The sequence below is a fragment of the Rhinoraja longicauda genome, chromosome 19 (genome assembly GCF_053455715.1).
Source record: "Rhinoraja longicauda isolate Sanriku21f chromosome 19, sRhiLon1.1, whole genome shotgun sequence".
In the NCBI taxonomy this organism is placed as follows: domain Eukaryota; kingdom Metazoa; phylum Chordata; class Chondrichthyes; order Rajiformes; family Arhynchobatidae; genus Rhinoraja; species Rhinoraja longicauda.
In genome coordinates this window covers 20,976,039-21,001,295 of record NC_135971.1, presented here as the reverse complement: position 1 = coordinate 21,001,295, position 25,257 = coordinate 20,976,039, and the positions used below count along the sequence as shown (strand labels likewise).

Genomic DNA, 25,257 nt, shown 5'->3' with positions numbered 1-25,257 from the left:
CCGTAAAAACCTCCCATTCACTAAATGAAAGCAAACCCGTCTCTGGTCCAGTCCCTTCCAAGGTGAAGTCCCAATTCACCTGACCACGCTTGGATCTTAACCTGCATGTACCAAAACATTATGACCGGCGACAGGCGAAGTGAACAACATTGATCATCTTGTTACAATGGCACCTGTCGAGGGGTGGGATATATTAGGCAGCATCTGAAACAGTCAGTTCTTGAAGTTGACGTGTTGGATGCAGGAGAAATGGGCAGGAGTAAAGGCCTGAGCCACTTTGACAAGGGGCCAAATTGTTCCGGCCAGACGACTGGGTCAGAGTGTCTGTGAAACGGCAAGGCTTGTGGGGGTCTAGCTAAAGGATCTGCTGCTAATGTTTTGGTGCCAGATACCACAGGACACCTTCAGGGGTCTTGTAGAGCCCGTGCCTTGGCGGTTCGGCGCTGTTTTGGCTAACTACAACCATAATATAAATAATATAATATAATATCATATGGTATTATAATACCTTATGGTATAATATAATACCATACTATAAATAATATAAATGTACCATAATATAAATAATATAATATAATATCATATGGTATTATAATACCTTATGGTATAATATAATACCATACTATAAATAATATAAATGTACCATAATATAAATAATATAATATATCATATGGTTTTATAATCAAGTCAAGTCAAGTCAAATTTATTTGTCACATACACATACTCGATGTGCAGTGAAATGAAAGTGGCAATGCCTCTGGGATTGTGCACAAAAAGAATTACAGTTACAGCATATAAATAAAGTTAATAAGTTACTATTAGTGTCGACAAAAATTTAGTCTCTGGAGTTATAAAGGTTGACAGTCCTGATGGCCTGTGGGAAGAAGCTCCGTCTCATCCTCTCCGTTTTCACAGCGTGACAGCGGAGGCGTTTGCCTGACCGTAGCATCTGGAACAGTCCGTTACTGGGGTGGCAGGGGTCCCTCATGATCTTGCTTGCTCTGGATCTGCACCTCCTGATGTATAGGTCCTGCAGGGGGACGAGTGTAGTTCCCATGGTGCGTTCTGCCGAACGCACTACTCTCTGCAGGGCCATCCTGTCCTGGGCAGAGCTGTTCCCAAATCGGACTGTGATGTTGCCGGACAGGATGCTCTCTACAGCCCCAGAGTAGAAGCAATGAAGGATCCTCAGAGACACTCTGAATTTCCTCAGTTGTCTAAGGTGGTAAAGGCGCTGCTTAGCCTTACCCACCAGTGCGGCAATGTGCGTTGCCCACGTCAGATCCTCTGCGATGCGGACTCCCAAGTATTTAAAACTGCTCACCCTATCCACAGTAGACCCATTTATCTCCAGTGGCGTGTACGTCCTTGGATGTTTAGCCCTTCTGAAGTCCACAATCAGCTCCTTTGTTTTAGTGACATTCAAGAGGAGGCTATTGTCCTGACACCAGAGTGCCAGATCAGCCACCTCCTCCCGGTAGGCCTTCTCATCGTTGTTGGAGATCCGGCCCACCACCACAGTGTCATCAGCAAACTTGATGATGGAGTTAGAGCTGAACCTGGCCCCACAGTCATGTGTGTACAGGGAGTACAGTAGGGGACTAAGGACGCAGCCCTGGGGGGGATCCTATGTTCAGGGTGAGGGAGCTAGATGTGTGTTCCCCCATCCTGACCACTTCGGGCCTGGCGGTGAGAAAGTCCAGGACCCAGGCACACAGAGGGGTGCTAAGCCCCAGTTCCAGCAGCTTCTCAGCCAGTCTGTTGTATACCTTATGGTATAATATAATACCATACTATAAATAATATAAATGTACCATAATATAAATAATTTAATACAATACCATACGGGTATAATATATATAATATATTATAAATAATATAAATGTACCATAATATAAATAATATAATATCATATGGTGCTGGAGTCATTCAGCGGTGAAGGTGTGGAATGCTGGGGTGGTGAAGGTGAAGGTGTGGAATTCTCTGCCTCAGAAGGCAGCGGAGGCCAGTTCGTTGGATGCTTTCAAGAGAGAGCTGGATAGAGCTCTTAAGGATAGCGGAGTCAGGGGGTACGGGGAGAAGGCAGGAACGGGGTTACTGATTGAGAATGATCAGCCATGATCGCATTGAATGGCGGTGCGTACAGGCTCGAAGGGCTGAATGGCCTCCTCCTGCACCTATTGTCTATTGTCTATAATCTCTGGAGAAGATAGCCACAAAAAGCTGGAGTAACTCAGCGGGTCGGGCAGCATCTCTGGAGAGAAGGAGAGAGTGACGTTTCGGGTCAAGACCCTTCTTCAGACTGGTGTCGGGGATTGGGGAAACGATAGATATAGACGGTGATGTGGGGATATAAATAACAATGAATAAAACATGTGCGAAAAAGTAACGATGATAAAGGAAGCGGGCCGTTGTCGGCTGTGTGCTGGGTGAGAACGAGAAGCTGGTGCGACTTGGGTGGGGGAGGGATGGAGAGAGAGGGAATGCCGGGGCTACCTGAAGTTAGAGAAGTCAATGTTCGTACCGCCGGGGTGTAAGCTGCCCAAGCGAAATATGAGGTGCTGTTCCTCTAATTTGCGCTGGGCCTCACTCTGACAGCGGAGGAGGCCCAGGACAGGAAGGTCAGTGCGGGAGGGGGAGTTGAGGTGCTGAGCCACCGGGAGATCAGGTAGGTTCAGGCGGGCTGAGCGAAGGTGAACCACCTTGCCCGGTAGCTTCTCTCAAGGAATCCCAACTGATTCTAATGCATTCGGGTCACTCTCCATGTATTAGTCCAGAGGTGATTGGAGCAGAATTAGGCCATTCGGCCCATCGAGTCCACTCCGCCATTCAATCATGGCTGATCTATCTCTCCCTCCCAACCCCACTCTCCTGCCTTCTCCCCTTAACCCCTGACTAATCAAGAATCTATCTGTCTCTGCCATATAAATATCCACTGACTTGTGGCCTCCACGGCCGTCTGTGGCAAAGAATCCCACAGATTCACCACCCTCTGACTGAATAAATTCCTCCTCATCTCCTTCCGAAAGCAACGTCCTTTAATTCTGAGGCCGTGCCCTCTGGTCCTAGACTCTCCCACCAGTGGAATCATCCTCTCCACATCCACTCTATCCGGGCCGCTCACTGTTCTGTACGTTTCAATGAGGTCCCCCCTCATCCTTCTAAACTCCAGCGAGTACAGGCCCAGTGCTTGACAAACGAGGGACAGGGAGGGAGAGAGAGAGAGAGAGAGGGGATGCGGTATAAATATTGTTTTCCCTGACTTTAAGTAACCGCGGCATCCCCTCTCTCTCCGACCTTCCCCCCACCCAAGTCGTACAAGCTTCAAAGTGGTCTTCTAGACTCTCGCTGTCTGCAACCTGTTTTCACCTAGCCCACAGCCAACAATGGCCTCTTCCCTTTATCATCGTTACTTTTCTGCGCATTTCTTCTATATCTCTCTACGTAGAAACATGGAAAATGGGTGCAGGAGGAGGCCACTCGGCCATTCGAGCCAGCACTGCCATTCATTGTGATAGACAATAGACAATAGGTGCAGGAGGAGGCCATTCGGCCCTTCGAGCCAGCACCGCCATTCAATGTGATCATGGCTGATCATTCTCAATCAGTACCCCATTCCTGCCTTCTCCCCATACCCCCTGACTCCGCTATCCTTAAGAGCTCTATCTAGCTCTCTCTTGAATGCATTCAGAGAATTGGCCTCCACTGCCCTCTGTGGCAGAGAATTCCACAAATTCACAACTCTCTGGGTGAACAAGTTTTGTCTCACCTCAGTTTTAAATGGCCTCCCCTTTATTCTTAGACTGTGTGTGTGTGGCCCCTGGTTCTGGACTCCCCCAACATTGGGAACATTTTTCCTGCATCTAGCTTGTCCAGTCCTTTTATAATTTTATACGTCTCTATAAGATCCCCCCTCTCATCCTTCTAAACTCCAGTGAATACAAGCCCAGTCTTTCCAATCTTTTCTCACATGACAGTCCCGCCATCCCAGGGGATTAACCTGGTGAACCTACGCTGCACTGCCTCAATAGCAAGGACGTCCTTCCTCAAATTAGGAGACCAAATCTACACCACGACTATACCTCTCGTTCCCCTCCCTCCCCAACCCCCGACTCTCAGGGTCCTGACCCCGAAACGTCGCCCATTGCTTCTCTCCGGAGATGCTGCCCGTCCCGCTGAGTTACTCCGGCTTTTCCGTGTCTACCATCGGGTCAAACCAGTTCCTTCCTGCAGATCCACCAGTCAAATTCTCTCCCGCTTTGCAATCGCCAAGGTTCAATAGACAATAGGTGCAGGAGGAGGCCATTCGGCCCTTCGAGCCTGTACGCACCGCCATTCAATGTGATCATGGCTGATCATTCTCAATCAGTACCCCGTTCCTGCCTTCTCCCCATACCCCCTGACTCCGCTATCCTTAAGAGCTCTATCCAGCTCTCTCTTGAATGCATTCAGAGAATTGGCCTCCACTGCCTTCTGAGGCAGAGAATCCCACAGATTCACAACTCTCTGACTGAAAAAGTTTTTCCTCATCTCCGTTCTAAATGGCCGACCCCTTATTCTTAAACTGTGGCCCCTTGTTCTGGACTCCCCCAACATTGGGAACATGTTTCCTGCCTCTAACGTGTCCAACCCCTTAATAATCTTATACGTTTCGATAAGATCTCCTCTCATCCTTCTAAATTCCAGTGTATACAAGCCTAGTCGCTCCAGTCTTTCAAGATACGACAGTCCCGCCATTCGGGTAATTAACCTACGCTGCACGCCCTCAATAGCAAGAATATCCTTCCTCAAATTTGGAGACCAAAACTGCACACAGTACTCCAGGTGCGGTCTCACTAGGGCCCTGTACAACTGCAGAAGGACCTCTTTGCTCCTATACTCAACTCCTCTTGTTATGAAGGTCAACATTCCATTGGCTTTCTTCACTGCCTGCTGTACCTGCATGCTTCCTTTCAGTGACTGATGCACTAGGACACCCAGATCGCGTTGTACGTCCCCTGTTCCTAACTTGACACCATTCAGATAATACTCTGCCTTCCTATTCTTACCACCAAAGTGGATAACCTCACACTTATCCACATTAAACTGCATCTGCCATGCATCCGCCCACTCACACAACCTGTCCAAGTCACCCTGCAACCTCATAGCATCTTCCTCACAGTTCACACTGCCACCCAGCTTTGTATCATCTGCAGATTTGCTAATGGTACTTTTAATCCCTTCATCCAAGTCATTGATGTATATTGTAAATAGCTGCGGTCCCAGCACCGAGCCTTGCGGTACCAGCACTAGTCACTGCCTACCATTCTGAAAGGGACCCATTTATCCCCACTCTCTGCTTTCTGTCTGTCAACCAACTTTCTTTTTTTTTAAATCTTTTAATTGTTTAAAGCATATGTACAAATAATAATAAACGACAAACTGATTATAGAGTCCTTACATAGCTTCAATTTTTAAATTTTTAAAGAAAAAATAAAGATGAAAAGAGACTGAAAAAAAAAAGACTACAAACTAATAGAGAGAAAGCAAAGAAAAAAGAGAATTACAAACATAAAAATTATGGGGATGGATCCGGGAGTTAATGAGTATAATAATAATAATAGTAATGCATTTTATTTATATAGCGCTTTTCATATACTCAAAGACGCTTTACAGAGATTTTGAGAACATAGGGAAATTAATAAATAGATAAATAAGTAAATAAATAAATGAACAGAGAAAGGAGACGGTGGGTGAGGTGACCTTCAGTGGTTGAAGGCAGTGCTGAACAGGTGAGACTTCAGCGATGTTTTGAATGTGGTGAGTGTGGGGGAGTCTCTAACGGTTTGGGGTAGTGAGTTCCATAGGGTGGGAGCAGCGATGGAGAAAGCCCTGTCCCCCCAGGATCTGAGTTTAGTCCGTATGTGGGGGGGATAGGAGATTGGCAGCGGCAGAGCGGAGGGTGCAGGTGGGAGTGTGCCTGTGGAGGAGGTCGGTCAGGTAGGATGGGGCCAGGTTATGGAGGGCTTTGTAGGTTATGAGGAGGATTTTGTACTGGATTCTCTGGGGGATGGGGAGCCAGTGGAGCTTGTAAAGGACGGGGGTGATATGGTCACGGATCGGGGAGTGGGTGAGTAGACGGGCAGCGGAGTTTTGAATGTATTGAAGTTTACTGATGGTTTTTGAGGGTGCGCCATAGAGGGAGGCTGTTGCAGTAGTCCAGACGGGAGGTGATGAAGGCGTGGATGAGGGTTTCTGCAGCTGTGGAGGAGAGGGACGGACGGAGACGGGCAATGTTTTTGAGGTGGAAGAAGGCTGTCTTTGTGATGTGTAGTTGTACATCAAACCCTAAACTCAAGTTTTAACTTTAGTTTTAAATTTTAGTTTTGTGATAAACCCATTTACTTTTTTTTAAATTCAATAAATGGAGACCATATTTAAAAAAAATAGATCTGGGTTTGTCAATTAAGGCAAACCTTATTTTTTCCAAATGCAAGGTCTCGGTCATTTCCGTAATCCACATTTTAATTGTGGGGGTCACTGTTTTTCCCCCAAAATTTAAGTCTTAATTTTTTCGCAGTTATTAAACTGTAGTCAAGAAAGCGTCTCTGACTTAATGTAAAGTTTGTAATGTGTTCTGGTAATCCTAAAATTATTAATTTTGGATCTAAATCCAGTTGGTTACCGATAACTTTGGAAATGATTTTTTAAAATATCGATCCAAAAGTTTTGCATGTTTGTACAAGTCACAAAAGTGCGAGTTAAATTGGCTTCTTGGAATTGACATTGATCACAAATAGGAGGAGATACTTGGGAAGATCCTGTTTAATTTTGTCTTCGAATAATGTCGTCTGTGTAATATTTTAAAATTGTATTAATGAGTGTCATTTAGAACGGAGATGAGGAAGAACTTTTTCAGTCAGAGAGTGGTGAAGGTGTGGAATTCTCTGCCTCAGAAGGCAGTGGAGGCCAGTTCGTTGGATGCTTTCAAGAGAGAGCTGGATAGAGCTCTTAAGGATAGCGGAGTGAGGGGGGTATGGGGAGAAGGCAGGAACGGGGTACTGATTGAGAGTGATCAGCCATGATCGCATTGAATGGCGGTGCTGGCAGGCTCGAAGGGCTGAATGGCCTACTCCTGCACCTATTGTCTATTGTCTATTGTCTGGTGTTTAACGAGCATTGATGTATGTGTCTGTCAACCAACTTTCTATCCATGTCAGTACCCTACCCCCAATACCAGTGTGCTCTGATTTTGCCCTCTAATGTTGCTCACCTTGCTGAGTTGGGGCAGGACCTCCCAGAGGAGTGAGTGGAGGGTGGACAACTCCCGGCCCAGGTCGATGTAGCCTTCGAAGCTGGCCGCGTTCGTCACGGTGTCCGGATTGGAGATCTCCATCAGGAACTGCTGCATGCTGCCCCACTCCAGCTCCAGGAACTCGTTCATGAACGACATGTAGTCCTCCTTGCTTCCAAACCTGAACGGGGGGGGGGGATAGAAAAACGCGGCACAATAACGCTCCAGTTCACTTGCTATTTTCTCTATCAACGGGGACAGTGTGGAGAGAGTGTCCAGCTTCAAGTTTCTGGGCACTCACATTTCGGAGGACCTAACATGGTCCAATAACACCGCTGCGCTGGTCAAGAAGGCACAGCAACGACTGTTCTACCTGAGAACACTGAAGAAGTCTGGTCTGCCCCAAAAGCTGCTGACGACCTTCTACCGCTGCACCATAGAGAGCATCCTAACGCATGGCATCCCTGTGTGGTACCTCAGCTGCACGGAGGCAGAGGGGAGAGCTCTTCAGCGGGTAGTCCGCAGAGCTCAGAGGGCCATCGGAACACAGCTACCAGACTCGGAGGGCATCTACAACACACGATGCCTCAGAAAAGCCACCAGCATCCACAAAGACCCCTCACACCCCTGCGACAGTCTGTTCGAACTCCTTCCATCGGGCAGACGATACAAGGCCTTCTACGCCCGCACCTCCAGACTCAGGGACAGCTTCATCCCCAGGGCCATAGCTGCTATGAACCGGTCCTGCTGAGCCGGACGGCCACATCGCACAGTGAACCGGCACAGATCTACTTGCACTTTATTCTGTCTTAAAACTGCTACAATTGTCTCGTTGGGTTGTTGTTGTCTAAATTAATTAAATTATTGCATGGTATGGGAGGCGCATTCCCAATCTCGTTGTACCCCTGGGTACAGTGACAATAAAGATATATTGTATTGTATTGTATACTATACTATTTCACCTCCTATTTTTCACCTATTTCACCGCGAGAGGCAGAGCGAACGGCAGGGGTTTTGCGAACTAAAATGGCGGCCGTTACGCCCCTTTGCTCCACGCATTCATCTCCTCCCGCCTGGACTACTGCAACTCCCTGCACACTGGGATCAGCCAATCGTCCCTGTCCCGCCTGCAATCGGTCCAAAACGCCGCAGCGAGACTCCTGACGGGTACCCGTAAAAGGGCCCACATCACCCCGATTCTGGCCTCTCTCCACTGGCTCCCAGTACGGTACAGAATCAACTTCAAGCTCCTCCTATTCACATACAAAGCCCTAAACGGGCTTGCCCCCACCCCTTATCAAAAATCTTCTAACCCCCCTCTCTATCTCCAGGTCCCTCAGGTCGGCCGACTTGGGGCTACTCACTATCCCGCGGTCTAGGCTTAAGCTCAGGGGTGACCGCGCTTTTGCGGTTGCAGCTCCTAGACTGTGGAACAGCATCCCTCTCCCCATCAGAACTGCCCCCTCCATCCACTCCTTTAAGTCCAGGCTCAAAACCTACTTCTACTCCCTAGCGTTTGAGGCCCTCTGAGGGGGGCGCTGTGAACTGTTTATGTATGTGCTGTTATGTTTGTGTGCTAGTGTGTGTTCTTTTTTAGTGCCTGCACTGATGTACAGCACTTTGGTCAACGTGGGTTGTGTTTAAATGTGCTACACGAATAAAATTGACTTGACGTGACTAAATTGTCCCCAGTGTGTGTGTGTGTGTGGGATAGTGTTAGTGTGCGGGGATCGCTGGTCGGCGAGGACTCGGTGGGCCGAAGGGCCTGTATCCGCGCTGAATCTCTAAACTCCAAAGACGTGCAGGTTTGTAGGCTAATTGGCTTGGGTATAAATGAAAATTGTCCCCAGTGTGTGTGTGTGAGACAGTGTTAGACAGTGTTAGACAGTTAGACAGTGACAGTGTGGGATCGCTGGTTGACAATAGACAATAGACAATAGACAATAGGTGCAGGAGGAGGCCATTCAGCCCTTCGAGCCAGCACCGCCATTCAATGCGATCATGGCTGATCACTCTCAATCAGTACCCCGTTCCTGCCTTCTCCCCATACCCCCTCACTCCGCTATCCTTAAGAGCTCTATCCAGCTCTCTCTTGAAAGCATCCAACGAACTGGCCTCCACTGCCTTCTGAGGCAGAGAATTCCACACCTTCACCACTCTCTGACTGAAAAAGTTCGTCCTCATCTCCGTTCTAAATGGCCGACCCCTTATTCTTAAACTGTGGCCCCTTGTTCTGGACTCCCCCAACATTGGGAACATGTTTCCAGCCTCTAATGTGTCCAATCCCCTAATTATCTTATATGTTTCAATAAGATCCCCCCTCATCCTTCTAAATTCCAGTGTATACAAACCTAGTCGCTCCAGTCTTTCAACATACGACAGTCCCGCCATTCCGGGAATTAACCTAGTGAACCTACGCTGCACGCCCTCCATAGCAAGAATATCCTTCCTCAAATTTGGAGACCAAAACTGCACACAGTACTCCAGGTGCAGTCTCACCAGGGCCCGGTACAACTGCAGAAGGACCTCTTTGCTCCTATACTCAACTCCTCTTGTTATGACGCGGACCCGGTGGGCCGAAGGGCCTGTTTCGGTGCTGTACCTCTGAGCTGAACTGAACGTGGGCGTCGGCGCGGAGGCCGCGGTGGGCGGGCGGACGGGAGCGGTGGGCGGGCCCAGCGTTTTAGTGCGGGCGGACTCACTTGGTGAAGTTGGCCAGGTTCTGGATGACCTTGGCGATCAGGGTCAGCGTCCTTGACGTCCGGTCGTCGGGGTACTCCTGCATCAGGTTGAAGAGGCTGGGCGACATGATGGCGGGGCAGAGGAAGCGGAGGAAGAGCGAGGCGCTGATGAGGCGGTCGGCGATGTCCTCCCGCCCACGCTCCGCGCAGCGGTGCCTCCAGGACGCGAACACTTCCTTCAGCTCCCGGGGAAAGACGCTGCGCAAAGTGGAGAAACACAGAGGGGGGGGGGGGGGGGGGGGGGGGGGAGAGAGAGACATTGTCAACACCACGTTCTTTATTCAACAAAGACATACACCGATCAGCCAAAACATTACGACCCCCTGCCCAATATGCTGTTGGTCCTCCATGTGCAGCCCCATACGCAGCATAGAAACATGGAAAATAGGTGCAGGAGGAGGCCATTCGGCCCTTCGAGCCTGTACGCACCGCCATTCAATATGATCATGGCTGATCATCCAACTCAGTATCCCGTACCTGCCTTCTCTCCATACCCCCTGATCCCTTTAGCCACAAGGGCCACATCTAACTCCCTCTTAAATATAGCCAATGAACTGGCCTCAACTACCTTCTGTGGCAGAGAATTCCACAGATTCACCACTCTCTGTGTGAAAAAAAACGTTCTCATCTCGGTCCTAAAAGACTTCCCCCTTATCCTTGAACTTGTTCTGGACTCCCCCAACATCGGGAACAATCTTCCCGCATCTGGCCTGTCCAACCCCTTAAGAATTTTGTACGTTTCTATAAGATCCCCCCCCTCAATCTTCTAAATTCCAGCGAGTACAAGCCGAGTCTATCCAGTCTTTCTTCGTATGAAAGTCCTGCCATCCCAGGGATCAATCTGGTGAACCTTCTCTGTACTCCCTCTATGGCAAGAACGTCTTTCCTCAGATTAGGAGACCAAAACTGTACGCAATACTCCAGGTGCGGTCTCACCAATGCAGGGAGGTACGATGCACTGTGTATTGTGACACATTCCTCCCGTGACCACCATTAACATTGTCCGTGACTTGTGCCACAGTCGACCTTCTGTCGGTTCGGACCAAAGATACTAGAGGAGCAAGATGGACCGCTCGACCCTAAAGACCGTAGCGCGTCACGGCGGCCATTTTAGTAGGCAGAAACTTGCAGAAACATTCAAAAAGAAAAATAACAAAAATCTGTGAATCGATAGATAGACAATAGACAATAGACAATAGGTGCAGGAGGAGGCCATTCAGCCCTTCGAGCCTGTACGCACCGCCATTCAATGCGATCATGGCTGATCACTATCAATCAGTACCCCGTTCCTGCCTTCTCCCCATACCCCCTCACTCCGCTATCCTTAAGAGCTCTATCCAGCTCTCTCTTGAAAGCATCCAACGAACTGGCCTCCACTGCCTTCTGAGGCAGAGAATTCCACACCTTCACCACCCTCTGACTGAAAAAGTTCTTCCTCATCTCCGTTCTAAATGGCCTACCCCTTATTCTCAAACTGTGGCCCCTTGTTCTGGACTCCCCCAACATTGGGAACATGTTATCTGCCTCTAATGTGTCCAATCCCCTAATTATCTTATATGTTTCAATAAGATCCCCCCTCATCCTTCTAAATTCCAGTGTATACAAGCCCAATCGCTCCAGCCTTTCAACATACGACAGTCCCGCCATTCCGGGAATTAATCTAGTGAACCTACGCTGCACGCCCTCAATAGCAAGAATATCCTTCCTCAAATTTGGAGACCAAAACTGCACACAGTACTCCAGGTGCGGTCTCACCAGGGCCCGGTACAACTGCAGAAGGACCTCTTTGCTCCTATACTCAACTCCTCTTGTTACGAAGGCCAACATTCCATTGGCTTATTGAGATATATTCTGCATTTTGATGGTATCATCACACATATTGTTCCCCCACAACACTGCGAGGGGCAGAACGAACGGCGGGTTTTGCTTACTAAAATGGCTCCTTTGCGTACTACACTTCAGTACAGGCGATTTCAACGGAGTGGTCCACCTTGCTCCTCTAGTATCTTTAGTTCGGACCAGACGGGATAGCCTTCGTTGCCCCTCGCGCATCGATGAGCCTCGGGCGCCCAACACCCTGCCTGTCGCCGGTTTGTGGTTTGTCCCTCCCCGGACCACTGTCGGTCGGTCGGTACTCACCACTGCTGACCGAGAGCACCCCACAAGCCTTGCCGTTTCACAGATGCTCTGACCCAGTCGTCTGGCCAGAACAATTTGGCCCTTGTCAAAGTGGCTCAGGTCTTTACTCCTGCCCATTTCTCCTGCATCCAACACGTCAACTTCAAGAACTGACTGTTCGCTTGCTGCCTAATATATCCCACCCCTTGACAGGTGCCATTGTAACAAGACAATCAATGTTGTTCACTTCGCCTGTCAGTGGTCGTAATGTTTTGGCTGATCGGTGTATGGCCACTGTGCAATAGGAAACAGCCTCCATTTTAAGAGTCGAGCGTTGGTCACATGCAATAAATGAATAACTAATACTAGATAACCAATAGTTTTGCAATACTAGACAGTGCAAAAGTTGTGATAGTTGCTAAGGTTAGTTTTGTGCAGTGTTCTAGAAAAGGGAAAAAATGTCACGTGCTTTATTTAACAAAGATATATGGCCACTGTTCAATGCGGTACGAAAAACAGCCTCCATTTTAAGAGTCGGGCGTTTGCCATATAAGATAATTAGGGGATTGGACACGTTAGAGGCAGGAAACATGTTCCCAATGTTGGGGGAGTCCAGAACAAGGGGCCACACAGTTTAAGAATAAGGGGTCGGCCATTTAGAACGGAGATGAGGAAGAACTATTTCAGTCAGAGAGTTGTGAAGGTGTGGAATTCTCTGCCTCAGAAGGCAGTGGAGGCCAGTTCGTTGGATGCTTTCAAGAGAGAGCTGGATAGAGCTCTTAAGGATAGCGGAGTGAGGGGGTATGGGGAGAAGGCAGGAACGGGGTACTGATTGAGAGTGATCAGCCATGATCACATTGAATGGCGGTGCTGGCTCGAAGGGCTGAATGGCCTCCTCCTGCACCTATTGTCTATTGTCTATTGTCTATATGCAATGGAACAATGACACCCTTACTTGCTGTAACTTAACGGGCCCAAGAACACAGATACATAATCAATAATACAATAAATTAATAACCCTAATACTAGATGCACATAATAGTGTAAAACCTAATAGCGGTAGAGTTGCTGCCTCACAGCGCCCGAGACCCGGGTTCGATCCCGACTACGGGGGCCGTCTGTACGGAGTTTGTACGTTCTCCCCGTGACTTTTCTCCGGGATCTTCAGTTTCCAAAGACGTGCGGGTTTGTAGGTTAATTGGCTTGGTGTAAATGTAAATGGAATTTAGAAGGATGAGGGGGGATCTTATTGAAACATATAAGATAATTAGGGGATTGGACACGTTAGAGGCAGGAAACATGTTCCCAATGTTGGGGGAGTCCAGAACAAGAGGCCACACAGTTTAAGAATAAGGGGTCGGCCATTTAGAACGGAGATGAGGAAGAACTTTTTCAGTCAGAGAGTGGTGAAGGTGTGGAATTCTCTGCCTCAGAAGGCAGTGGAGGCCAGTTCTTTGGATGCTTTCAAGAGAGAGCTGGATAGAGCTCTTAAGGATAGCGGAGTGAGGGGGTATGGGGAGAGGGCAGGAACGGGGTACTGATTGAGAGTGATCAGCCACGATCGCATTGAATGGCGGTGCGTACAGGCTCGAAGGGCTGAATGGCCTCCTCCTGCACCTATTGTCTATTGTCTATTGTCCCTAGTGTGTGTAGGATGGTGTTAGTGCGCGGGGATCGCTGGTCGGCGCGGACACGGTCGGCTGAAGGGCCTGTTTCCGCGCTGAATCTCTAAACTCCAAAGACATACAGGTTTGTAGGCTAATTGGCTTGACTCCTCCATCGACTCCTTTAAGTCCAGGCTCGAAACCTACTTCTGTTCCCTAGTGTTTGAGGCCGTCCAAGGGGGCGCTGTGAACTGTTTATGTATGTGTTGTTGGGTTTGTCTGCTAGTGTGTGTTCTTTTTTTCCTCCCACGCTCCAAAGACGTGCAGGTATGTAGGTTAATAGAAACATAGAAAATAGGTGCAGGAGTAGGCCATTCGGCCCTTCGAGCCTGTACGCACCGCCATTCAACATGATCACGGCTGATCATCCAACTCAGTATCCCGTACCTGCCTTCTCTCCATACCCCCATGATCCCTTTAGCCACAAGGGCCACATCTAACTCCCTCTTAAATATAGCCAATGAACCGGCCTCAACTACCTTCTGTGGCAGAGAATTCCACAGATTCACCACTCTCTGTGTGAAAAATTCTGCTTGTTGTACATGTAAATAGCCCCGAGTGGGTGTGGGATAGTGTTAGTGCGCGGGGACCGCTGGGCGGCACGGACCCGGTGGGCCGAAGGGCCTGTTTCCGCGCTGCATCATATCATATCATATATGTACAGCCGGAAACAGGCCTTTTTCGGCCCTCCAAGTCCGTGCCGCCCAGCGATCCCCGCACATTAACACTATCCTACACCCACTAGGGACAATTTTTCACATTTACCCAGCCAATTAACCTACATACCTGTACGTCTTTGGAGTGTGGGAGGAAACCGAAGATCTCGGATAAAACCCACGCAGGTCACGGGGAGAACGTGCAAACTCCTTACAGTGCAGCACCCGTAGTCAGGATCGAACCTGAGTCTCCGGCGCTGCATTCGCTGTAAAGCAGCAACTCTACCGCTGCGCCACCGTGCCGCCCTGTATCCCTAAACTAAACTGAACGAAACACTCGTGAGCGTCTGGTCTGGTGTTTGCGTGCGTGCGTGTGTGGTGGTGCGGTGGCACTGACCAATGGGAGTTGACGATCTTGCAGAGTGCCAGTTCGCAGCACATCCTCAGGTTGGCCTGGTGGTCGGCCAAGGTGGAGAAGGTGCACTTGGCGGGGTCGACCTCGCAGTTCTCCTCCGACTCGTAAAGCGCCCGGATGAACTCCCCTGTGGAGAAGACGACAGCCGCCACGGGTTATTGACCTCTTTCCCCCACCCCCACCTCAACAGCCAGCCGGCCGCCGCGACTCTAGCAACGTGCCAGCCCATCACACCAAGCGTTCAGGGCCCGCTGCGCATGCCACTGGAACACACGCCAACACAAAACGCCGTGCAGCCACAAAAGACAGCAGCGACCCCATGCGTCCATCCCACCCCTGCACACCCACCCTCTCCAAAAGCCCACCACTGGCCGCCAAACATTCCCCCTCTTCAGTTCGGAGATACGGCGCGGAAACAGGCCCTTTCGGCCCACCGGGTCAGCGCTGACCGGCGATCCCCGCACACTGACACTACCCTACACCCAACTAGGGACAGTTTTCACGTTTACAAAGCCAATTGACTTGCAAACCCGCACGTCTTTGGAGCGCGGGAGGAAACCGAAGATCTCGGGGGGGGGGGGGGGGGGGGGGGAAGAACTCAGGCGGGTCACGGGGTAGAGCGTGCAAACTCCGTGCGGACAGCGCCCGTGGTCGGGACGGAACCCGGGTCTCCGGCGCTGCGTTCGCTGCCAGGCGGCAACTCCGCCGCTGCGCCACCCGTGACCGCCTTCCACGCCAACCCCCGAGCCCCATCATGTGCAAAACCCGCACACTGCCACCAACTGCCCCCGAAACGTGGGCCTTGTATCTGAGGAAGGGCCTGCTGGCTCTGGAGAGGGGGCCAGAGGAGGTTTGCAGGAACGGTCCCAGGGAGCGAGTGGGTTGGCGTACGATGGGCCTCTTGGCGGCTTGGGCCTGTACCCGCTGGGGCTTGGAAGCACGAAGGGGGACCTCCTTGACACTTTAGGCCGGTTTTTGCATTTTGGTCGGTCGTAGGAGTAATAATAATAATAATGCATTTTATTTATATAGCGCTTTTCATATACTCAAAGACGCTTTACAGAGATTTTGAGAACATAGGGAAATGAATAAATAGATAAATAAGTAAATAAATAAATGAACAGAGAAAGGACACAGAAGGTGAGGTGACGGTCAGTGGTTGAAGGCAGTGCTGAACAGGTGAGACTTCAGCGATGTTTTGAATGTGGTGAGTGTGGAGGAGTCTCTAACGGTTTGGGGTAGTGAGTTCCAGAGGGTGGGAGCAGCGATGGAGAAAGCCCTGTCCCCCCCAGGATCTGAGTTTGGTCCGGATGGGGGGGGATAGGAGATTGGCAGCGGCAGAGCGGAGGGTGCAGGTGGGAGTGTGCCTGTGGAGGAGGTCGGTCAGGTAGGATGGGGCCAGGTTATGGAGGGCTTTGTAGGTCACGAGGAGGATTTTGTACTGGATTCTCTGGGGGATGGGGAGCCAGTGGAGTTTGTAAAGGACGGGGGTGATATGGTCACGGGTCGGGGAGTGGGTGAGTAGACGGGCAGCGGAGTTTTGAATGTATTGAAGTTTACTGATGATTTTTGAGGGTGCGCCATAGAGGAGGCTGTTGCAGTAGTCCAGACGGGAGGTGATGAAGGCGTGGATGAGGGTTTCTGCAGCTGTGGAGGAGAGGGACGGACGGAGACGGGCAATGTTTTTGAGGTGGAAGAAGGCTGTCTTTGTGATGTGTTTGATGTGTTGATAGTAGAGGCCTAGACTATTTTCTAAACGGGGCAAGACTCCGGAAATCGGAGGTGCAAAGGGACCTGGGAGTGCTGGTGCAGGAGTCCCGAAACGTTCATCTGCAAGTCGAATCAGTAGTGAAGAAAGCAAAGGCAACACTAGCATTTATTTCGAGAGGGCTTGTAGGCACAATTAGGGACGTTATGCTGAGGCTGTATAAGGCGCTGGTCGGGCCGCATTTGGAGCCTTGTGAGCAATTCTGGGCCACGTATCTGAGGAAGGACGTGCTGGCTCTGGAGTCCAGAGGAGGTTTACAAGAACGATCCCAGGAATGAGTGGGTTAACCCACGATGAGCGTTTGTCAAGCACTGGGCCTGTGCTCGCTGGAGTTTAGAAGGAGGAGGGGGGACCTCGTTGAAACGTACAGAACAGTGAGCGGCCTGGATAGAGTGGAAGTGGAGAGGATGTTTCCACTAGTGGGAGAGTCTAGGACCAGAGGGCACGGCCTCAGAATTAAAGGACGTTCCTTCATGAAGGAGATGGGGAGGAATTTCTTTAGTCAGAGGGTGGTGAATCTGTGGGATTCACTGCCACAGACGGCCGTGGAGGCCACAAGTCAGCGGATGTACTTAAGGCAGAGATGGATAGATTGTTGATTAGTGCGGGTGTCAGGGGTTATGGGGAGAAGGCAGGAGAGTGGGGTTAGGAGGGAGAGATAGATCGGCCACGATTGAATGGCGGAGTGGACTTGATGGGCCGAATGGCCTAATTCTGCTCCGGTCACTTATGAAATCCCGACACAATGCTCCATCAATCACGCATTGTTCCTGTCTCTGCTGGACAGAGTGGGCGTGGAGAGGATGTTTCTACTAGTGGGAGAGTCCGGGACCAGAGGGCACGGCCTCAGAATTAAAGCACGAGTTTAGAAGACTGAGGGGGGATCCTATTGAAACATATAAAATTCTTAAGGGGTTGGAGAGGCTAGATGCGGGAAGATTGTTCCCGATGTTGGGGGAGTCCAGAACCAGGGGTCACAGCTTAAGGATAAGGGGGACGTCTTTTAGGACCGGGATGAGAAAACATTTCTTCACACAGAGAGTGGCGAGTCTGTGGAATTCTCTGCCACAGAAGGTAGTTGAGGCCGGTTCATTGGTTATATTTAAGAGGGAGTTAGATGTGGCCCTTGTGGCTAAAGGGATCAGGGGGGTATGGAGAGAAGGCAGGTACGGGATACTGAGCTGGATGATCAGCCATGATCATATTGAATGGCGGTGCGTACAGGCTCGAAGGGCCGAATGGCCTACTCCTGCACCTATTTTCTATGTTCAGGAAGGAGATGGGGAGGAATTTCTTGAGCCAGAGGGCGGTGAATCTGTGGGATTCTTTGCCACAGACGGCTGTGGAGGCCGCAAGTCAGTGGATATACTTAAGGCGGAGAACCCCTGTCTACTCGCCTCCCGACTGTTCCGTCCCCTTGCCGTGCAAAGACGCACACGCGTCGCGTGCACCCGTACATGCCACAACACGCAACGCGCTGAACATCCCGCAAGGGACCAGACACCCCCTCGAGAAAGGCACCGTCATTCACCCCCCCCCCCCCCCTCTCCCAAAGACAGGGGAGGGCATGCCACACACACTCTGTCTGTATTGGGATGCAGGGGGGGGGGGGGGGGGGGTAGAAGGTCACAGGGACAAGTGCAGATGGTGATGGAGGATCGGCGAGGGGATAGAAGGGGTCCCGCGCACTGGTAACTCAGCGGGACCTGGCGGCATCACTGGAGGGATGGGACGGTGTCTTCTTCAGGCTGAGAGTCGGGGGGGGGGGGGGGGGGGGGGAGAAGGAAAACTGCCACAATTGTACACACTGGAATTTCGACTCTACGATGGCACAAACGCTGGGCAATGACAATAGACAATAGGTGCAGGAGGAGGCCATTCGGCCCTTCGAGCCTGTACGCACCGCCATTCAATGTGATCACGCCATTATCTGAATGGTGTCAAGTTAGGAACAGGGGACGTACAACGAGATCTGGGTGTCCCAGTGCATCAGTCACTGAAAGGAAGCATGCAGGTACAGCAGGCAGTGAAGAAAGCCAATGGTATGTTGGCCTTCATAACAAGAGGAGTTGAGTATAGGAGCAAAGATGTCCTTCTACAGTTGTACCGGGCCCTGGTGAGACCGCACCTGGAGTACTGTGTGCAGTTTTGGTCTCCAAATTTGAGGAAGGATATTCTTGCTATTGAGGGCGTGCAGCGTAGGTTCACCAGGTTGATTCCCGGAATGGCGGGACTGTCGTATGTTGAAAGACTGGAGCGACTAGGCTTGTATGCACTGGAGTTTAGAAGGACGAGAGGGGATCTTATCGAAACGTATAAGATCATTAAGGGGTCGGACACGTTAGAGGCAGGAAACATGTTCCCAATGTTGGGGGAGTCCAGAACCAGGGGCCACACACGGTTTAAGAATAAAGGGGTCGGCCATTTAGAACGGAGACGAGGAAAAACCTTTTTCAGTCAGAGAGTTGTGAATCTGTGGGATTCTCTGCCTCAGAAGGCAGTGGAGGCCAATTCTCTGCCATGCTTTCAAGAGAGAGCTGGATAGAGCTCTTAAGGATAGCGGAGTCAGGGGGTATGGGGGAGAGGGCAGGAACGGGGTACTGATTGAGAATGATCAGCCGTGATCACATTGAGTGGCGGTGCGTACAGGCTCGGAGGGCCGAATGGCCTCCTCCTGCACCTGTTGTCTATAAAACTGGAGATGCGGAAGGGCGAGGCGTGAAAACGGGAGATCACAGCGGACGAAGCTCAAGGAAAATGTAGGATATGTCATCGTTAGGGAGGGGAAGGCGGCCACAAGGCATACACACAGTAACATTTAATCAGCAGGACAGTCAGACTGGTGGGAGAACTGGGAAGGGGGGAGGGATGGAGAGAGAGAGGGAATGCAAGGGCTACTTGAAGTTAGAGAAGTCAATGTTCATACCGCTGGGGTGTGAGCTGCCCAAGCGAAATATGAGGTGCTGTTCCTCCAATTTGCGTTTGGGCCTCACCCTGACAGTGGAGGAGGCCCAGGACAGAGAGGTCCGTGCGGGAGTGGGAGGGGGAGTTGAAGTGCTGAGCCACCGGGAGATCAGGCAGGTTCAGGCGGACTGAGCGGAGGTGTTGGGCGAAACGATCGCCGAGCCTGCGTCTGGTCTCGCCGATGTAAATAAGTTGACACCTGGAGCAGCGGATGCAATAGATGAGGTTGGAGGAGGTGCAGGTGAACCTCTGCCTCACCTGGAAAGACTGTCTGGGTCCTCGGATGGAGTCGAGGGGGGAGGTAAAGGGACAGGTGTTGCATCTCGTGCGGTTGCGGGGGAAAGTGCCCGGGGAGGGGGTGGTCCTGTCAAATTGATTCTAACACCAAGCTCAGTCCCAGCTGATTGACAATGCACAGAAGGCAGATTGGACAAAGAATCTAAGGGCCGGTATTCACTGGAGTTTAGGAGGACGAGGGGGGACCTCATTGAAACGTACAGAACAGTGAGCGGCCTGGATAGAGTGGATGTGGAGAGGATGTTTCCACTGGAGGGAGAGTCTAGGACCAGAGGGCACAGCCTCAGAATTAAAGGACGTTCCTTTAGGAAGGAGATGAGGAGGAATTTCTTCAGTCAGAGGGTGGTGAATCTGTGGGATTCTTTGCCACAGACGGCTGTGGAGGCCACAAGTCAGCGGATATACTTAAGGCAGAGATGGATAGATTGTTGATCAGTGCGGGTGTCAGGGGTTACGGGGAGAAGGCAGGAGAATGGGGTTAGGAGGGGAGAGATAGGTCAGCCATGATTGAATGGCGGAGTAGACCGGATGGGCCGAATGGCCTAATTCTGCTGCTATCACCTACGATCTCAAGAAGCGTGTGGACCTTTTGTTGCGCCAGGTGTTTGGAAGATCGGCCTGGATTGTGGAAGGTCTGGCCTCGGCTCTGAATTTCAGGACGGAAGCAAAATCTCCCAGCGGCAGGTACTGTTCACTGTGATCATTGTCACGTGCTAACCAGCCGGCGGAAAGACAACACACGATTACAATCGAGCCGTCCACAGTGTACTGATACATGATAAAGGGAATAACGTTTGGCACAAGGTAAAGCCAGCAAAGTCCGATCAAGGATAGTCCGAGGGTCTCCGGTGAGGTGGATAGTAGTCCAGCACTGCTCTCTGGTTGTGGTGGGATGGTTCAGTTGCCTGATAACAGCCGGGAAGACACTGCCCCTGAATCTGGAGGTGTGCGTTTTCATCGGCGTGGGTAGAATTTAAAGATGCAGTTGGCGCTGAACGGAGGGCATTTTAGATTTGGAGATACAGTGCGGAAACAGGCCCTTCGGCCCACCGGGTCCGCACCGACCAGCGATCCCCGCACACTAACACTATCCTACACACACACACACACACTGGGGGACAATTTACACCCTTACACCAAGCCAATTATCCTTCAAACCTGCACGTCTTAGTTAGGAGGAGGGAGAGTTCAACGAGATCTGGGTGTCCTAGTGCATCAGTCAATGAAAGGAAGCATGCAGGTACAGCAGGCAGTGAAGAAAGCCAATGGAATGTTGGCCTTCATAACAAGAGGAGTTGAGTATAGGAGCAAAGAGGTCCTTCTACAGTTGTACCGGGCCCTGGTGAGACCGCACCTGGAGTACTGTGTGCAGTTGTGGTCTCCAAATTTGAGGAAGGATATTCTTGCTATGGAGGGCGTGCAGCGTAGGTTCACTAGGTTAATTCCCGGAATGGTGGGACTGTCGTATGTTGAAAGGCTGGAGCGACTGGGCTTGTATACACTGGAATTTAGAAGGATGAGGGGGGATCTTATTGAAACATATAAGATAATTAGGGGATTGGACACATTAGAGGCAGGAAACATGTTCCCAATGTTGGGGGAGTCCAGAACAAGGGGCTACAGTTTAAGAATAAGGGGTAGGCCATTTAGAACGGAGATGAGGAAGAACTTTTTCAGTCAGAGAGTGGTGAAGGTGTGGAATTCTCTGCCTCAGAAGGCAGTGGAGGCCAGTTCGTTGGATGCTTTCAAGAGAGAGCTGGATAGAGCTCTTAAGGATAGCGGAGTGAGGGGGTATGGGGAGAAGGCAGGAACGGGGTACTGATTGAGAGTGATCAGCCATGATCGCATTGAATGGCGGTGCGTACAGGCTCGAAGGGCTGAATGGCCTCCTCCTGCACCTATTGTCTATTGTCTTTGGAGTGTGGGAGGAAACCGAAGATCTCGGGGGAAAACCCACGCAGGTCACGGGGAGAACGTACAAACTCCGTACAGACGGCGCCCGTGGTCGGGATGGAACCCGGGTCTCCGGCGCTGTGAGGCGGCAACTCTATCCGCTGCGCCACCGGCAATCTTGCGAGCATGGTTTATTCTGCCGGTGGAATAGGCTGGCTGGGAGTAAAAGTGCTTTCCACGGGTCCAATTGACAGCCTCACAGTTCATTCTGACCGGCAAATCAAATCCTCAGTCTGACGAAGGGTCTCGACCCGAAACGTCACCCATTCCTTCTCTCCAGAGATGCTGCCTGACCCGCTGAGTTACTCCAGCATTTTGAGTCCACCCTCATTAGACAGCGCAGGATGCAAAGGGGCTGGATGTGCCTTACTCTGGGGCTGGACGAGACTAGCTCACTTAAAGGTGGCAGCAGACAAACTCCATCCGCACGTCACGCTGCCTCGGCAAGGCCAGCAGCCCAGACCATCGCACAAACCAACCTCCCTTCCACCGACTCCATCTACACCTCACGCTGCCTCGGCAAGGCCAGCAGCCCAGACCGTCGCGCACAAACCAACCTCCCCTCCACCGACTCCATCCACACCTCACGCTGCCTCGGCAAGGCCAGCAGCCCAGACCATCACACAAACCAACCTCCCTTCCACCGACTCCGTCTACACCTCACGCTGCCTCGGCAAGGCCAGCAGCCCAGACCGTCACTCACAAACCAACCTCCCCTCCCACCGACTCCATCCACACCTCACGCTGCCTCGGCAAGGCCAGCAGCATCATCAAGGACCAGTCTCACCCCCGGCCACTCCCTCTCCCCCCCTCTCCCATCGGGCAAGATGTACAGAAGTGTGAAAACGCACACCTCCAGATTCAGGGGCAGTGTCTTCCCGGCTGTTATCAGGCAACTGAACCATCCCACCACAACCAGAGAGCAGTGCTGGACTACTATCCACCTCACTGGAGACCCTCGGACTATCCTTGATCGGACTTTGCTGGCTTTACCTCGCGCTAAACGTTATTCCCTTTACCATGTGCCTGTACACTGCGGACGGCTCGATTGTAATCGTGTGTTGTCTTTCCGCTGACGGGTTAGCGCGCAACAAAAGCTTTTCACTGTACCTCGGTACACGTGACAGTAAACTAAAAACTGAAGTAGGGTGGTAAAGATATGCGTGCCTTCTCTGCTAGGCTCGGGACAAGATGTGGGAGGCTTTGGAGAGGGTTTAGCAAACCGCCGCCTGGATTAGAGAGCTTCAACTACGGAGAGAGGTTGGATCGACTTGGAGAGGCAGGAAACATGTCCCCAATGTTGGGGGAGTCCAGAACCAGGGGGTCACACAGTTTAAGAATAAGGGGTAGGCCGTTTAGAACGGAGACGAGGGAAAAACTTTTTCAGTCAGAGAGTTGTGAATCTGTGGAATTCTCCGCCTCAGAAGGCAGTGGAGGCCGATTCTCTGAATGCTTTCAAGAGAGAGCTAGAATGCATTCAAGAGAGAGCTTTCAAAAGAGAGTTAGATAGAGCTCTTAAGGATAGTGGAGTCAGGGGGTACGGGGAGAAGGCAGGAACGGGGTACTGATTGAGAATGATCGGCCGCGATCACATTGAATGGCGGTGCGTACAGGCTCGAAGGGCCGAATGGCCTCCTCCTGCACCTATTGTCTATCCCGGAGAAAGCCCACGCAGGCCACGGGGGAAAGCGTGCGTTTTCACCGGGGCCGCGCCGACCAGCGATCCCCGCACACTAACACTACCTTACGCGCACGGGGGGGGACAATTCACAGAAGCCAATTGACCCGACAAACCCGCACGGCTTTGGAGCGCGGGAGGAAACCGGAGCGCCCGGAGAAAACCCACGCAGGTCACGGGGAGAACGTGCAAACTCCGCGCAGACGGCGCCCGTGGTCGGGGTGGGACCCGGGTCTCCGGCGCTGTGAGGCGCCAACTCTGCCGCTGCGCCACCGTGCCGTGGAGAAGGGGCTGCTTCCCAGTGTTCACACTGTATGGGACAAGATTCTTCCCTGTGGCTATCAAACTGAACAACCCCTCCCCCCTTCTGTCATGGGGTAGACTGACCCCCCTCTCCCCTCCTCCCTCCTCCCCAATCCTTTCCACTCGTCACTTTAATCACTTTTCCCGTGTATTTGGTGTTTTTAATGACTGTTGGCAGATCAATTTCCCTCCTGGGGTTAATACAGCTCTGTCGTATCGTATCCAGTTTAGTTTAGATTTAGAGATACAGAGCGGAAACAGGCCCTTCGGCCCACCGGGTCCGCGCCGACCGGCGATCCCCGCACACTAACACCATCCTACACCCATGGGGGACAATTTTTACATTTGTACCAAGCCAATTAACCTGGAAACCCGCACGTCTTTGGAGCGTGGGAGGAATCCGAAGATCTCGGGGAAAACCCACGCGGGTCACGGTGGTCGGGATGGAACCCGGGTCTCCGGCGCTGCATTCGCTGTAAGGCGGCAGCTCTACCACCGCCCAGAAGCGGGATACTGACCGGATTAATACATGCACCCAAGTACAGGTGCTGCACTGTAAGGAGTTTGTACGTTCTCCCCGTGACCTGCGTGGGTTTACTCCGAGATCTTCGGTTTCCTCCCACACTCCAAAGACGTACAGGTATGTAGGTTAATTGGCTGGGTAAATGTAAAAATTGTCCCTAGTGGGTGTAGGATAGTGTTAATGTACGGGGATCACTGGGCGGCACGGACTTGGAGGGCCGAAAAGGCCTGTTTCCGGCTGTATATATATGATATGATATGATATGATACAGGATACGTACAATTAAGGGAGGCTGAATTTACACTTGACCCCCCTGGTTTCGTATTTACCTCGAGAGTAAACTTAAAAAAAAGACAACGAGATTCGCTTCCCTGGAATATAGTGAGGGAACTGTGGCAAAAAAAATTTGACCCTAAGGAGACTGAAAAACCTTCCCAATAAATGCAACAACAAAATGGCGGCACTGACACTTTTCAAAAGAAGATTCAAGATAAAAAATGATCTAAGTTCATCATCGTTCTGCTCTCAGCGCAAAAGTCTTCAACGGTCAGCCGAAGAATGGAATTATCAAGGCCAGGGTGTCACTTAGCAGCGAAAGGAGGCGTGTATAGTGTTTAATATCCTGCAGGCGACAACGGACGACTACATTTACAAAGCCCCGGACTGTTTCTTGTGGGAGAGTCTAGGACCAGAGGGCGCAGCCTTAGAATAAAAGGACGTACCTTTAGGAAGGAGATGAGGAGGAGTTTCTTTAGTCAGAGGGTGGTGAATCTGTGGGATTATTTGCCACAGAGGGCTGTGGAGGCCATTGTTAAGGCGGAGATAGATAAACATAGCACAAAAAGTCAGGAAATTTTGTGTTTGGTAGATTATTTCTTTGTTGTAACAATGCTTCTTGGCAATA

The 25,257-nt window shown here is 51.0% G+C and overlaps 1 protein-coding gene across 1 annotated transcript in view; it reads right to left on the bottom strand.

The window, feature by feature from the left end:
- LOC144602551 (ras/Rap GTPase-activating protein SynGAP-like) overlaps nt 1-25,257 on the bottom strand; it is a 115,155-nt gene that overhangs the window by 57,918 nt on the left and 31,980 nt on the right. Inside the window, 3 exon segments of the mRNA XM_078415680.1 lie at nt 7,253-7,454; nt 9,976-10,212; nt 14,850-14,994. Coding sequence (XP_078271806.1) covers nt 7,253-7,454; nt 9,976-10,212; nt 14,850-14,994 — 584 coding nt within the window.